The sequence below is a fragment of the Cucurbita maxima genome, unplaced genomic scaffold, assembly GCF_002738345.1.
Source record: "Cucurbita maxima cultivar Rimu unplaced genomic scaffold, Cmax_1.0 Cma_Scf00061, whole genome shotgun sequence".
In the NCBI taxonomy this organism is placed as follows: Eukaryota; Viridiplantae; Streptophyta; class Magnoliopsida; order Cucurbitales; family Cucurbitaceae; genus Cucurbita; species Cucurbita maxima.
The window spans coordinates 691,654-707,288 of NW_019272077.1; the positions used below are offsets into that span (position 1 = coordinate 691,654).

Genomic DNA, 15,635 nt, shown 5'->3' on the forward strand with positions numbered 1-15,635 from the left:
ATTAAGATCGGGGTGCATATCATTGTCATGTGAAATATTATATATTCTCAATTAAAGTATTTATGAAAAGAGAAAATATTTCCTAGTCCATTCTTATATAAATTTGTTGTATATGATACTCGCACTCACGTGTCTTCACATCAATGATTTGGATCAAATCATTTGTAACAATTTTAAAATGGGTCGTATAAATAGTGATACCAAGATAAGACGTCCAACCTCATCTATATACTATAGATGTTTTAGATTATTACTTAAAACCAAAATTAAAAAATGATATAAGTTTTGGACGTTAAAAACTCAAGATTTTGACTGACATATTTTGAATCTTTCAATTAAAATTATAGATGTAAGTTGAAAAATCTTAGGTACGTTGACTTAGCAACTGACCCATACAGCTCAATTATTGAACCCTAAGAGTATCTAAAATAACATATCTTCTCTTTTTTTCTTTTTTTCTTTTTTAATAAATATTCGGTATGGAAATTTGAATCACCGACCTAAATAAGTATGTGTTTATTACTGCTAGTTTGTTCGTGTCTTAGACATTTGACTAGCTATATGCATTTGTTTATGAATAGTGTTCAAATAATTCGAGAATCTAACCAATTCGGAAAATTGAAAATTTAAACCTACTTGTGGATCAACATGTTTTAGTCGAGTTAACCTAACAAACTCGAAAATAGAGTTACAATCCAATTCTATCCTACCAAGAACATAACATAACATAACGTGTATAGTGGATAAATAAAATTTTCTTAAATAATAAAAAAAAATAACAATAACCCAACAACAAAATGTAAAAATAAAGAGTTGGGTTGGGTTGAGCTGTGCATTTTATTCAAACTGCTCGAGTCAACCGCCTAACCAACTTGAACTCGAAGTTGCTTACACAGATTACATGCAAATATAGAATAGTTGTGGGTAGGATTGGGAAAGAGGAGGATAGTTGTTGTCGACTTTAAACATAAACTCTTATAAAAGAATAGATCGGGAAGGAAGGGGCAAAAGGGTAATTGAAAAAAAGAAGAAAAAAGAAAGGGAAAGAGGAAGAAAAATTGCTGGTTTTGGTGGGAATTTGCAGGTGGGGGAGAAGTTTTAAAAGAGGCATAAACTCCAATGTCTTGTATCAGTTTGAGGCAAACTCCCACTCACCCATTTTCTTTCCCTTTCTCTCTCTCTCTCTTTCTTTCTTTCTTTCTTTCTTTCTTTCTTTCTTTCTAAATCTTAATACAGATTTGAATAAGATTTTGCATACTTCTAAGGTCTGTTCTCTTCATCTCTATCACTTAGATCTGTGTGTTCATCATACCAACAACCAAATATTGTTGTTGTTGGGTTCTGAATAAGATATGGGTAGAGGAAAGATTGAGATAAAGAGAATCGAAAACACAACAAATCGCCAGGTCACCTTCTGCAAGAGAAGAAATGGACTCTTGAAGAAAGCTTATGAACTCTCTGTTCTTTGTGATGCTGAGGTTGCCCTCATTGTCTTCTCCAGCCGTGGCCGTCTCTATGAGTACTCCAACAACAGGTTCCCTTCTTTTCTCCCTTTTTTAAATAATTACATCAAATAATATTCTATATATATGGGTGTTCTTCGTTCAATTTGTAATTTTTGGGTTGCGTTGCTTCTAGTTGTTTAGATCATTTATTCGAACCCGACCCAACCTAGTTAGATTCAAAACTAAGTTGGGTTGGATTGGGTTGGGTTGATCGAGTTTTTGAACACTAGTAACAGGAAAGAAAGAAACTTGACTATAATCGAAACATAACTCAACTGATTAACACATATTTTGGAGTACAAGACAAAACGAGGAATTAGAAGATAGAATTGGGTCCATTGTTGGAGACCATATCCCTAACAAAACCCCATGTTTGATTGTTGGAATAGAGATATAGAGTTAGGTTTAAGAGGCATGAGACTGTTTAATTTCATTAAAATGGAAAAAAAACAAAACCCTTCATTCAATTTCAAACTCTATGCTCCCTTGCAGTTCTAGGGCTAAAAATATTTTTAATAACATAATTTATATTTATTTAATATAATATCATCCAGTTGAGTGATTGGATTTGTAATTTCCTAGAGAAAATTCCTAGGTTTGTGTCTGTTTTTTTATCTTTGAGATTCAGATATGTCTGTCAGAACCACATATCTATGTTAACAAACCTTAATAATTTCAAAAAAAAAAAAAAAAAAAAAAAAAAAGAATTTGAAGGGTTTAGGGTTTGTGGACGTTGAGAAAACGAAGAGTGTGAAGACTGACAAGACAGCTTAAAACATGCTTTCCCATGCAGCATTGAATTTTATGATTCAAAGCTCTGTTTTTTTCCTTCTACAAACAATCTCTGTCTCTTACTCCCATGCCCTTTCCTCTTCCCATTTTCATGTCAAAAAGTTTAAGCTTCTGTCATGGAGATTTGTAGGGTTTGCTATCACAATAATGAACCCTACCAAAACACTACCCATTATACTACCACTTGCATCTTTCTTCGTATCAAATCGTCGTAGAAATATGAAGAGATTCGTTACGTTATCTTACATGTAAGCGTTTTCATCATTCTGGTAAAGGTTGGATTGGGTTGAGTTGGGTTGAATTAGAAAAATTTTGGACCAACCTGAAATTTCGGGTTATTTGGGTTGGTGATCGAGCAACTTAAATAAAGTTCACATCTCAATTCAACTTAACTCTTTATTTTCACGTTGGGTTGGGTTAAGTTGTACGGTTATTATATTTTTATTAAAAATTATTTATAAAAATCCTATTTATTCACGTCATAATAACTAAATCTCATAAAATTCAAATATCAAACATTTACAACGTGAGTAACCTCTCTTATAATTCTTAAATATTCATATTCTTTTTAAAAGTAGAATTGGGTTGAAATATTGATTCGAGTTAGTCGAGTTGACCCAAGCAAAAAAGTATGAAACTACAAACGGACCCAAATATTCTATTTTCCAAAAAAACATATATATATATATATAACCCAACCAAACCAATGGTTTACTTTGAGTTAAATAGCATGATTGGTCCGTTATCTGGTTGTATGAATATCCCAATATAGGTCGTCAATTTTGACTAAAAACAATGAAGAGAAATTAACTTTTATTGATTATGTTGAATATTTACCTGAAATAAGAGCATTTAGAACACAACTCCCAAAGAATTATGGTGAATATTTATTGATTGTTGGATTAAAAAAGTGTGTTATTAGGCATGAAGTGTTTGCATGCAGAATAATAAATAATGGTACTATCAGTTCTGTTATTTCATCATTTTCATGACAAAAGCTCAGTAACATATGTTTGGCAATATCTGGAAGTGATTTGCAGCTGAGTTTACTATGAACACAAGTTTATTACAAGAATACTAATTTGTATGAACTGTTTGCATGCAGTATCAAAACAACTATTGAGAGGTACAAGAAGGCTTGTTCTGATAGCTCAGCCACCAGCTCTGTCACTGAACTAAATACTCAAGTCAGCTCCATTCCTTTTCCTTATTCGTGTCTTAAAAGTTTCAATTCAATCTCTACGACGAGTTGCCTCTTAATAATAAACCCGTTTAAAATTAGTTATTAATTTTTGGAGTGTCACAAATCATAAAACATTGATATTCATAAAGGCTAACCTATTATATGATATGATATGATTTGAACAAAAAAAAAAAAAATGAAGTATTATCAGCAAGAATCAGCAAAGCTGCGCCAACAAATCCAAATGCTTCAGAATTCCAACAGGTTATTATTATATGTGATTCTTCTAAGTATCATATTCATATTATATACACATTGATTCATTATTGGGCTAAATGTATGATTTTTCTGTTTAATATTTGTTTCATTGTTTCAATTTGGTCCCTAATTGGGGAGAAAATTGGAAAAAAATGAGAGAATATTGAAAAGAGAAGGATATATATTTAGCCAAAAGGATGATATCTAAGCTGGCTTGAATATGCTACTCTCATTGGTTGAAGCAATCTTGTTAGGCACTTGATGGGGGACTCCTTGAGTGCTCTTACCGTGAAAGAACTGAAGCAGCTGGAGAATAGGCTCGAAAGAGGCATCACTAGGATCAGATCAAAGAAGGTCAACTTTCTTTTTTCGATCTAAAACTTTTTTTTTTTGTTTGTTTGTTTTGAAATCATTAATTGTGTGTTTGTTTCTTTGATGAACAGCATGAAATGTTGCTAGCTGAAATTGAGTATCTGCAGAAACGGGTACTCTCCATTGTTTGGCCCATTTTACCTTTCTTTTTCCTCATATTCTTATTATTTTTTTTAACTCAATCAACTTGATTCTATAGGAGATCGAACTCGAGAACGAAAATGTGTGTATTAGAACCAAGGTACGTACGTTGTTATACGTTGATAAGGTTTTGAAATTTTGAGTTGGTTGAATTAGTGACCCGAGTAACTCGAATGGAGTTCACAACCCAACATAACGATATATTCTCAAGTTGGGTCGGATTGTTGGGTTCTTTTTTATCTAAAAAATTATACTTATCTGCGTGTAGTTATATTAATAACTGAAATCTCATAAAAATTTTGAATTTCAAATATTCACCCGTCACAACTTATCACTTAAATAGGCTAAAAATCTCAAATATTCTTAATCTTGGGATTGAGTTAGGTTGGATTGAATGTCAACCTGCGACTTGAATTTTTTCGGATTTTGAAAAATTCAACCTAACCCAGACTGAAAAAAATCTAACCAACTTTAGTTGGGTCGAGTCGTTCAAGTTGATCGAATACTCAGGTCATTTGAACACTTTTACCCGTTAACGTAGGTTTAGATTGTTATAAAGTGATAGGAAAATTTTGGGTTTTGGTTGTGGTAGATAGCAGAGGTGGAGAGGCTTCATCAAGCAAACATGGAGTCTGGACAAGAACTGAATGCAATTCAGGCGTTGGCTTCTCGCAATTTCTTCTCTCCTAATATCATGGAAGGTGGAGCTGTCACTTTCTCGCACCAAGACTAGAGCTACTTGCTTCATCTCAGGTAGAAATGAATAGTAATTTTGGTCATGATTTAATCTCTGAACTTAACTTATTAATCCCATCATATTGTTTGATGCACAGATGATGATGATGGTGATTTCCCGATGTTTTGGAGACTTCAATGATGGGACAGATGTTTTTATTAATTAAGGTTTAGAAAATATTGAGATTACAAAAAAGGATTATAATAAAATATGCCCATCATTTTGTGATGATTTTATTTTAATTAATTTTAGTAATCATTAATGATCATGAGGATCATCTGTGTGATGTGATTTGCAGCTTATGTGTCTCAAATTATATTAATATACACATATCATTAATATTCTATATATTATCTTCTTTACGACTATCTAAGGTTGCATTATTTATTCTATTGATTCAATTAGTTTTTTTAGTTCAATCGTAGCTCGTGCATGAACTAGTTAGAGCTTGATTTTTTTTTTTAATTAATGAATTTATCTTACGCTCTTCTAGTCATCTCTCTTATAGAATGATTATGACCCAGAAATTGTTCATGTTGATTTTTTTTTTTTAGACGGGCTACATCTTCCAGAAGGTTATGTAGTAATGTTCATACTAATTTAGATATTACCAATTATAGGTATTGAAATTAATTTTGGATTAATATTGAATCTAGTTTGCTTTCTTAACCTAAGAAATTTAGGGTTGAATGAAAATTTAATTGGAAAAATAAAAGTTTTAGACCAAGGGTAAATTTGGAAAAAGGAAATTAAAGCCCTAATGCACGTTTTCCTCATTTGGTTTCTTCTCCTTCTCCGACCAGTGAAGTCTTGCAGTGTACACGTATTTCTAGCGAGCGAACCAAGTGTGGCTGGTATAGAAGAAGCGGGAACCATGATTCTCTTACATTTCCAACTTTGAGGAGCCTGAATAAAAGAACTTTCTACCTCGACGACATCTCGAGAGGTAGTGTCAGAATTTACAGTAGTGACGATGGCGGTGTCGTGTATAACAACAAAAACAAAAAATTGGATCTTTTTTTCTTTTATAATAATAATTTAGATCTATTACAATTTCCATTTAAAAGACTTAAAAAATATTCCACTGAAAAGAGGGCCCTTTAGTTGGGCCGAGGCGAGCAATTATGGGCCAGAAAGAGTCCAATGGGCCGAAACACAGTTCAGAGTCCGCGAAGCCCAAACAGTGTGTCGTCGTTTAGAAACCCCGAATTGCCAACATCCCCCAGAAAAAAAGAAAAAAGAAATATATTTCTCCGTCTTTTGCTAAAAATTGTTGAGAAATTTAGAAACAAAAACCGAAGGGTAAAAGGCAGAAAGGAATTTGTGAATTGCTCTTCTTCCCATTGTGGGGGTTTTTCAGATGAAGGACCCGTTGGAGAGGACCAAAGTAGTGATTAGGCACTTGCCCCCTTCTCTCCCTCACTCAGATCTCTTCCACCATATTCATGATCGCTTCGCCGGTCGCTACAATTGGTGTTACTTTCGTCCCGGAAAGACCAGGTTCCACTTTTCTTCTCCTCCTCTCCTCTAATTTCCTTCTAATTTCATCTTTCCCGCACAAAAATTAGTATTACCAACTGGGTTTTCAGTTTTCACAAATCTGGAGCTTCACTTAGCCTAACCGCGTACTGGGTATTTTTCTTTGTCCTTTTTCCCCCTTCCTCCTTTCTGGGGTTGGGGGGTTTCTGTGATTACAATCATGTTCACCACTTCTTTGTCCTTCCTCAAATTTGGGTTTCCTCATTACCAATGCCTTACTTACTATACTTCCTGCTTTTTCTTCTCTTTTGTCTTGGATTCTATGGAGTAAGCCTCACAATACTGAAAGTTTTTTACTCATTCAGAGGTTTCTTCTGAAATAATTTTGCAGTCAGAAGGAGCAGAGGTACGCTCGAGCCTACATAGATTTTACCATACCTGAAGATGTTTTTGAGTTTGCGGAGTTTTTTGATGGCCATGTTTTCGTCAATGAGAAGGGTAAAGATGACACCTTTTTTTGAAGCTCAATTCTTTTATGAAAAGTGGGAGATAACAATTTTATGAATCAGACTAATGCTTAATGTTGATTGATGATATATGTAGAGATTACCCCTTTTGAAGCTTAGTTTTTAATTGACTGCATACCAGTTGTTTAACTTGTTTCAGTTAAATGGTTACAGGTGCTCAGTATAAGGCTGTAGTTGAATACGCACCTTCACAGCGTGTTCCGAGGTCATCTTCTAAGAAGGATGGTCGTGAGGGGACTATATACAAAGGTAAGCATCAGTTAGTGAGAAGATGGAATAAGTGGTTGTTCTTGTTTTATATTGCATGTTGTGTTATGTGAATTATCTTATCTCGATGAACGCAGATCCAGATTATTTGGAGTTTTTAAAACTCATTGCCAAGCCTGCTGAGCATCTTCCAAGTGCAGAAATACAGTTGGAAAGAAAAGAAGCAGAGCAATCTGGTTTGTTATTATGTTCATGGACGACTTGTGGACGTTTATTGCATTTGTTAAATCTTATGTGGAACGAGGCCAAATAAGTTATATAATGTAAAATAGGGTGCCAAAAAGTCATTCTGTAACTTCGCTATGAACGGCCGCAGAGATACTACTCGGTTCAAATACGAATAGTCTAGAAGTTTTATATGGCTACTTTTGTTTTGCAGGTGTTGCAAAAGATACTCCAATTGTTACCCCTCTCATGGAGTTTGTTCGCCAGAAACGAGCAGTTGAAAGTGGAACTCAGGTGATATTCTTAACACATCGACCTGTGTGCTATATCTTAAAATTTCAGAGAAAATGAAACTACTTGTTTACAAAAATGAAGGTCACAAGGTATTGGTTCTGTCTGATCACCTATATTAATATTTATAGATTCACTTACCATTAAGTTGAAATTCCTTCGTTTGAATTTGTCTGCTGCTTGTGTAACGATTTCAGCTTCTTTTCCTTTCTTATGAGTTAATGACGTGCATGCTATTAATTCCGATGCTCTTAGGATGGTTGTCTATGTGGTCTTGAAGACTTTTATTTTCCTCTTCCAATTTATAATACATCAATTTCTCATTATCTCATGTAAGTTTTTTCGTTCCATAGGGATCATCAGTGCCTCGGAAGGTTAAAAGAGGTGTTGCAGCATCCTCTAGAAAACATGAGTCGAATTCCATGAAGCGAGGGATGGAGAAGAAGAAGGCATGTCCTACTTTTCCAATGTTTTTTTTTTCCTAAGGTTTTTAGAGTTCGTAAATGTTAGTTTCTTAGGGGAAGTATGCTGTCTTGCCTTGTCGTAGATCTCAGAAATGAATGAAGAATAAGACCTAAAGGATGATTATAAAAATCCTTAAAGTGAGACATTAGACCTAGTGAAGGATCCAACGAGTCCCAAGAACTCTCAAAACTTTAAGATTCTCTTGTTACTCTCTAGCCATATTCCGTTAAGCGCAAAGAAACTAGTGAAATATTTTATGACCTCGATCACTGAAAACCACAATCTTTATGACAAGCCACAAACTCCTAAGGCCTCAAAAAAAAAAGTTGTAAATCAAGGTATCAAAAGGATATGATCTAGATCCTCAAACACTCCCCGTGCTAAGGTCGTGCTTGAGAGTGATTTGAAATAGTTAAAATATCTTGTCATGTTTAAAATTACTTCGTACCAATGCTTTAATCACTACACTTTTAAAGGTGATTTTCATACCATAAAAATTTATTTTGAATAATTATAAATATGCTTTAATGGAACAAAGTGATTTTAACCATTTTAGAATTACTTCCAAACATGCCCTAAAAACGCATTGGTGTTATGGCCTCAACACAAAGGACATTGCCTCTATATTTAGTCTATGGTGTTAACTCCCTAATGCAAGTTCTTTCATTCTCAAACTTGATCTTCTAGGAAATTCTTACCTTCTACAATGAGGTGAAGCAGAAAATAATTAATGCAGAGCCTAAAGTTTCGACTCTACCGAACTCAACCTAAAGTTTCTAACGTTATTGGTGGGGTTAGTATTTATATGATTTAAGTTTTGTCTAACTGGGATTGAAACTGTCTCATGCCACACCACCTCGAGGTTATGAACAGTAAGCGCTAAAATTGAGCCTTTAGGTTAGCCACCTTAAATTTCATGCTTTTACTGTGGTGATCCTTTCTTGTGAATAATTTATTGTCGTATCTTTTTGGACTGAAGATTTTAGTTATACTTTCTTTTATACATGCAGTATATTTTAAAGGACAGTGGGAAGAACACAAACCGCAGAGACAAGTCAAATTTCATTTTGGTGCCGAGGCGAGAGGATCAGTCAGCCACTTCAAGTGGAATTGGAATTTCTGACGTTGGTACAGGTTAGATTTCTTTGTGATCAGCAACATTATTTATGTTTATCCTTCTCAGTTACTGGTCCATTGATTGTTAGACTGTTGAAAATGAGTCTGATTTATATTATCTCAGCGATTCTATGCTTCAAGTCATTAGGAGCAGGGGAACATTAGCCTATATGGTTCCACTGCCTATGATGGGCGAGCTCTCATAACTATTTTACGTTTTTCGCATTACTAATTACCCTGAGCCCAGTAGTAATGTTCTTGAAAATGTCTTTCTTTTTCCCCTTGATTAGTAATTATCTTCTTGTTTATTTCTTGGATTTTGTCATATTGTGATGTGCAGATCACAGGATTGTAATTAGCTATGGAGCACATGTTAACATATACATTATTAGCTATGGAGCACATATCCATTGTTGTATTATATTATGTCCATCAGGAAAAGCGGGAGAAAACAATGTCCTCCATTAGATAATGCATGTTTTCTGAAATTGTTGATTATGTTTTTCTCCTGCATATCAATATGCTCTACATATTTATAACGAATTCGTCGTCTAGATTTGAAGGCTCTGTTTCATATGTCTATGTAACAGCCGACTCTGGAAAGAAAAAAATTCTGCTTCTCAAAGGGAAAGGGCGAGACGTATCTCATGTATGTTTCTTAAGTTCTCTTTACTAATTATGTTATTTCATCTTTTGTTACTCTCTTTTTCTTTAGATATTAACTTCTGTGAATGATCTCAATTCTCACTCTAGGCTAACGTTGGGAGGGTACAAATTCTGTTCTTTTGCCTCATTTTTTGACACTTACCTTATCTAGTTCATGCATAATGATACCTTTACAGATTGCTGATGGCATGTTACAGTTTCAGAGCGCGACATCTTCTGGGAATTCTCCTGCTAATGCTACAAAACAGAATCAGAGGCGTGAGGCTGGTGGAAGCATGATCAGAAGCATTCTTTTAAATAATGATGCACGTCATGGACAGAGTTCATCAGTAGCCCAGTCTCACCAAAAAATTCAGATCCTGAACTCAGACAATGGGAAGCGACCACCTCGTCCCATTAATTCTCGATCTGGGTCTAATGATATGTCCAGTAATGATCCAAATCCATCTGGTTCAGAAGGGGATGGAAAAAGGGCTATGGAAAATAAGTTTAACAAAAAGGAACATCATGGCCTGGGTAATGCTAGTGAGAAGCAAGAAAAACGAATTAGAAACAAAGATAGACCTGATCGTGGGGTTTGGGCACCACGTGGTCGTTCAGATGCCTCAGTCTCACAACTTGATGAATCCTCTGTTTCACAATCTACTCATTTGCTTTCTGACTCGGTTGAAGGTACTACTACTATTATAACCCATTGGGGATGACGAGACTACTTGCTTGTGTATTATACTGGACGATGATCGAAGTATTACGTTGTGTTCCAGATATGAAATTATAACTCTAATTATCTTTAATGCCTTTACAGCATACCGTGGGGAAATGAAAGATGATGTTCATGGAAGCAGGACTGGGGATGTTACAACCACTGTGAGTGGACGTAGCAGTTCAGTGGAGAATGGTTATACTTTCTCACAAACTTTTCTTAACATTGTCCATCACTTATTTTAGGAGATTTCCAAAGGTACTCATCTTCTGTTAATCTAAAACACCCTGTGCTTCTCTAGGTTCTGTTAGACATGTTGGGCGTCGTGGGGCTGTCCATATTATGAAGGATGATGGATCTTTGAACCCAAATGAAGGAAAACCATCCAAAAGAGGTGTTGCAGGTGGCCATGAGGTTTGGTTCTGCATCTAAGCTAAATGACTAACTCTCATGCTACACAATCACTTCTTTTTCAGAAACTCATTTGGTTTGATGCATATATGCAGAAACAAGTATGGGTTCAGAAGTCATCTTCAGGTTCTTAACATATTTAAAACATGTGAGTCCTTTTAATTCTTAGCAAAACATTTGATCTCCTTTAAGACTAAAACCAAGAATATCACATGATTCTCCATTGGACGATGACGATGTGTGTAATCTGTCGAACAGATAATGGCATCCAGACAGGACTATGGTTCCTCAAACTTCCAGGGGGATTGTCTCCATTTCTGAGGATTAAAATGCACATCCTCAGAAGGCATTCACCATGTAAAATGGAGATATGCCCTGGAAGCAGTTGGTAACAGTAATAGGTTTCGTGAACTGGATTGCAAGATTTGCAATTGTTTTGTCGTATACAGGTGGTAACAAAACAAACACAAAGTTCTCTGGTTGAAGATTGAATATGCATGCGTTCTTAGAATTTTTGGTTTTACGAAATCAAAGTTTCATTGGTTGAAGACCAAATATGGTTGTGGATTTTGGTTTGGTATGATCTGATTTTTTGCCCAACATACCAAGTGTGATTGCTTCGCCTGGACGAACGTGGTGTCGGTATATACACATACGTGGTTTGAGTGACAGGATATCAAAGCCAAGAGGGAGGTTCCTTCCAACTTTCCCGTTGCTTCATGTTTTGGTCATATGCCAAGTTTTCTTTCCCTTAGAAGAAGCTGAATGTAGAAAGTACCTAGTAGTACTGTACTTACCATAATCTCACAAGGGGTGTTTGGTTTGGTACACATTTGTACTTCGATTCCATGCGTGGGGCAGTGAATCAGAAACATCAAACTTATACTCTTTCATGTCGTAGATGAGCATTGTGATGGATGATTATGATATGTGTTTCTGTCGACTAATATATAACACTTTTATTTATTCTTTCTGCTCATATTCAACTCATTCAATTATATTTGCAGATTATGGTATCAAATTCATCAACCAGATGCCTTCTTATTGCTTTGAAATCGACATGAATGAAACTCTAATCCAACACTTAGTATCTTTACAAGAAAAATTATGGTTCTTTATATATCACTAGAACTTCTAACACCAGAACATGACTGATTCCCATCCACAACTTGCTTGGTTCTGCTATAAATAAGTAACTTCAAAAGGAAAAAGAGAAAAAAAATCTTTTTGTTCTTTCTGTTAGACAGATTGAGAAAGAGAGAGCCTAGTTTTTATGGTATTTGAGCGATTTCCAGGAGGATCTTGTGCAGTGACTGTGGCTTAGAGAAAAAAGGACAATGATCACTGCCTTTGATCTTGAAAACTCTTTCAGGTGGGTTTTCCCTCACCAGCCTTTCTTGAACATCAGGTGAGAGTGCACGATCATCGAGCGTTTGAACGAAGAATCGACGCCCGCGTCCATAGTTTTGGGGCGACAGTGAGAGCTTCTCCATGACTGGACCAAGTGGGAAAGGTCTCATGGAAACCATAGCCAAAGCAACATCCTGCAGTGATACCACACATTAAGAATGAATCATACACACCACACACTGAGTAATGATCTAAACTAAACTACCTTTGTAGGAGATTGATTAAAGTACAACCCCTTCATTTGTTCTTTCTCAAACATGAATCCTGTAGGAGGTTTGTCTTTTCCCTTCCCATACATCAAATTCTTAGAGTCTTTCATAAAGATCTCTTTTGATCCAATCTGCAAAACAATCATAAGTTTATATCATCATCAACATGAACAACTGAGAGAAACTGTTCTTAAAATGCCCAGAAAACCAACTTTCCATAGATATAAATGCTAATCACTTACCTCTTCCATGAATACATCAAAAGGTCTCTGCCCATCAGCCACCATCGTTGCACACACGTAAACTGCTTTTGCTATTTTATTCGAGAAATGTTCCGATGCATACGAAAGACAAGCACCTCCACTACTGTGCCCAACTAGAACAACCTTCAAAATACAAGAATCGTTAAGTAACTATGAAGTATAGATACAGATACAAGGCACAGACACGGACACTCTAACAAGTATCGTACTATCCATCTTAGTTGTGCAGTCTAATTTGGAGAACAAGCAGTTGAACCATCAGATCAATTTTTTGAAGATAAATCTTTAAACTCAACTCACAAACAAACAACCCTGAACTATTTGTTATCAAACCTTTTCATCATTAGGAAGATCTTGAAGATAATCAGTCAATGGCTTTGAATACTCTGCTAGAGTATTCACCCCGTTTGTATCGGTTAGATCGATACCGGAACCTTTGAGATCAATCGCTACGGGCGACAATCCAGATTCCTCTAGTAGAGAAATGGTTTTGTACCAGCACCAAGCTCCAAACCCTTCACCATGAACTAAAACAAATTTCTTTTCCTTCACATTTTCCAGAAAATCTGCTGCCTGAATAGAATGATTTGATAGATCCATCAATGAAAAACTCACTCATGAACAACAAATCAAAGAATGAAAATGAGAAAAAGTAAGGATTCTAAGCCTCACCTGCAGATTTGCTTCACTTGAACACACATCTGCTGCTCCACACAACTTTGAATCTCTCTTGCTCTGACTCTGAGGGGGAAAAACTCATTAAGATTATACCGATTACATTTCAATAGTCCTTTTACTTTCCATTCAAGGCTAGTAGATTTCTCATAATTTGCATCACATGGCAGATAAATTTCCTAAAAGTTGTTTTCTGATATCTATATTAAGCAGTAAAGATCATTCATCCTCCCCATAATGATATAAAGAACATAGTAATGATAGCCTGAAAAGGTCAATCCATAAAAAGCAGGGGAAAAAAACTATTTAAAACTGAAAAGTAGACTAAGAAAGATTATAAAATATGAGGATTCCCAAAAGGCAATCGGCTATGAAATTAAGAGAGCATAATCATGATAACCCACTTTTTCTTGAAAGATTCAAACACCCACAAAATAAGTAATCAAAAGTGTTAACAAAAAATGAAGTCCGTCCCACCTGCTTTCCATTAGAGAATGGATCGGACAGATTGCGTCTACGAGAGCTAGTCGACCCAATTCTCTTCGAAGTGGATCCATCGAACCTCTGAGATAATTGGAGCTGATGAAGAGCCAACGAAAGAGCTTGCTTCTGCAAATACTCTTCTTCACTCTGCAACTTCCTCTGAGACCGACCTATTCTCTTACTCCTAGATCCATTCTCTTTCACGTCCTTCTTTGACTTGCACATTAGGCTATTACCCATTATTCAGTACCTAAATCCCCACGAAACCCACAATTTTTTTTCGACAAACCCACAAGAAATCGAAAGAAATCAAAGAAATCTCAAGAAAACGAATTCTAAGGCGAGAAATGGGTCGCTCTGTCCACCCTTTTCCTGGGATTTTGTTTCGCCATGATTTTGTAGAGAGTTTAGTTAGCGGGAGCGGGTGAGAAGAAGAGAGTTGTTGAAGATGAGAGGAAACAAAAACAAAAAGGGGGTTGGGCCGAGCTGGGGTTTCAAAATTTGGAAGACTTTTTAACGCTGAAATTAACAACCCATGTTTACAAATCGCCTCAACGTTTTATTACTCAGTGGAATGAATAATAACGGCAGACGTCAAGAATTGATTTGGGAATATGATGATAATTGAGAAGAGATTGAAGAAATTGAAACAAAACAGCAACTTTACAGTTGAAAACTTGAAGGAGAATTAAAAATGATGATAATGGGGTAGAGTGTGTTTGTTTGTTTGTTTGTTAACTTTGGTTAAATTAAATCAAAGCCGTTTCAGGGCAATAAATGTTTCTTGTCTACTTTTTAAAGCATGCAGCTTTTTCAATCAATTCTCATCGATTTTGGCGGTTGCTGTGGACATCAACAATATACAACAACAAAATTTTCATCTTGTTTGTGTAGTTTTGATAGTAAAACCTTGCAGTTTTGTTAACTGATTTGAGGTCTGATTTGCTCCCGTCAAAATTTAGACTCCGTTCATTTTAACAACTAAATCAATTTTTGGTTTACGTCTTGATCACGATGTTTTAAATTTTAGCTCCTACTACTAGTAGTTTTTTTCGTGTCGGTCTCACAAAAATTAGGGTAGCAGCTAGTACGTGCACCTCATTGAAGACATCGATCTTAAAATTCCGACCTAATTTATGATGAGTCTATCAACTTCCTAACAATTGGAGTACTACTATTATTCTATTATTTCAACCAGGGCCTCCATTGACACTTCTTCGGGCAGCTAGGCCCCAACTTTAGGTACAAGTTTTCTCGAACAAATAAGAATATTCTACCATGGCCTCCATTAACACTTCTTCGGGTGGCTAGGCCCCAACTTGAAGTACAAGTTTTTTCTCGAACAAATAAGAATGAACTCATATTTCAATTTGAAGTTTCAACTTAATGGTCTCCGTCCTAAGTTTTTTTTTCTTCCTTATGCATGCCTTTTAATCTTACCTTATTTGAAATCATAATCGAATCTGTCTTTTTTTTTTTTTTTTTTTTTTTTTTTTTTAAAAATAAAAAAACAAAACT

General features: G+C 35.5%; 3 protein-coding genes across 5 annotated transcripts; 2 read left to right on the forward strand and 1 right to left on the reverse strand.

The window, feature by feature from the left end:
• The first annotated feature begins 1,170 nt into the window (after nucleotides 1-1,170).
• Nucleotides 1,171-5,229, forward strand: LOC111471984 (agamous-like MADS-box protein AGL11). Of its 2 annotated transcripts, none has more exons than XM_023117672.1 (8): nucleotides 1,171-1,534; nucleotides 3,403-3,484; nucleotides 3,683-3,744; nucleotides 3,981-4,092; nucleotides 4,182-4,223; nucleotides 4,310-4,351; nucleotides 4,844-5,004; nucleotides 5,083-5,229. In XM_023117672.1, the coding sequence occupies exons 1-7, from the start codon at nucleotides 1,353-1,355 to the stop codon at nucleotides 4,982-4,984; spliced, it is 663 nt and encodes a 220-aa protein (XP_022973440.1). In that variant the 5' UTR covers nucleotides 1,171-1,352; the 3' UTR covers nucleotides 4,985-5,004; nucleotides 5,083-5,229. The 2 variants fall into 2 exon arrangements, with proteins under 2 accessions (XP_022973440.1, XP_022973441.1); XM_023117673.1 differs by having other exon boundaries at nucleotides 3,993-4,092.
• Nucleotides 5,230-6,240: 1,011 nt separating this feature from the next.
• Nucleotides 6,241-12,043, forward strand: LOC111471962 (regulator of nonsense transcripts UPF3-like). 2 transcript variants are annotated; one of them, XM_023117644.1, is made up of 13 exons: nucleotides 6,241-6,487; nucleotides 6,858-6,964; nucleotides 7,147-7,242; nucleotides 7,338-7,436; nucleotides 7,640-7,719; nucleotides 8,070-8,165; nucleotides 9,192-9,315; nucleotides 9,888-9,946; nucleotides 10,140-10,635; nucleotides 10,769-10,861; nucleotides 10,968-11,080; nucleotides 11,173-11,225; nucleotides 11,336-12,043. In XM_023117644.1, the coding sequence occupies exons 1-12, from the start codon at nucleotides 6,348-6,350 to the stop codon at nucleotides 11,209-11,211; spliced, it is 1,542 nt and encodes a 513-aa protein (XP_022973412.1). In that variant the 5' UTR covers nucleotides 6,241-6,347; the 3' UTR covers nucleotides 11,212-11,225; nucleotides 11,336-12,043. The 2 variants fall into 2 exon arrangements, with proteins under 2 accessions (XP_022973412.1, XP_022973413.1); XM_023117645.1 differs by having other exon boundaries at nucleotides 10,161-10,635.
• Nucleotides 12,044-12,169: 126 nt separating this feature from the next.
• Nucleotides 12,170-14,820, reverse strand: LOC111471963 (putative methylesterase 12, chloroplastic). Its single transcript, XM_023117646.1, has 6 exons — nucleotides 14,112-14,820; nucleotides 13,632-13,700; nucleotides 13,293-13,532; nucleotides 12,939-13,082; nucleotides 12,693-12,827; nucleotides 12,170-12,621 (listed from the first exon to the last, which is right to left on the reverse strand). The coding sequence occupies exons 1-6, from the start codon at nucleotides 14,355-14,357 to the stop codon at nucleotides 12,349-12,351; spliced, it is 1,107 nt and encodes a 368-aa protein (XP_022973414.1). The 5' UTR covers nucleotides 14,358-14,820; the 3' UTR covers nucleotides 12,170-12,348.
• Between the last annotated feature and the right edge of the window lie 815 nt (nucleotides 14,821-15,635).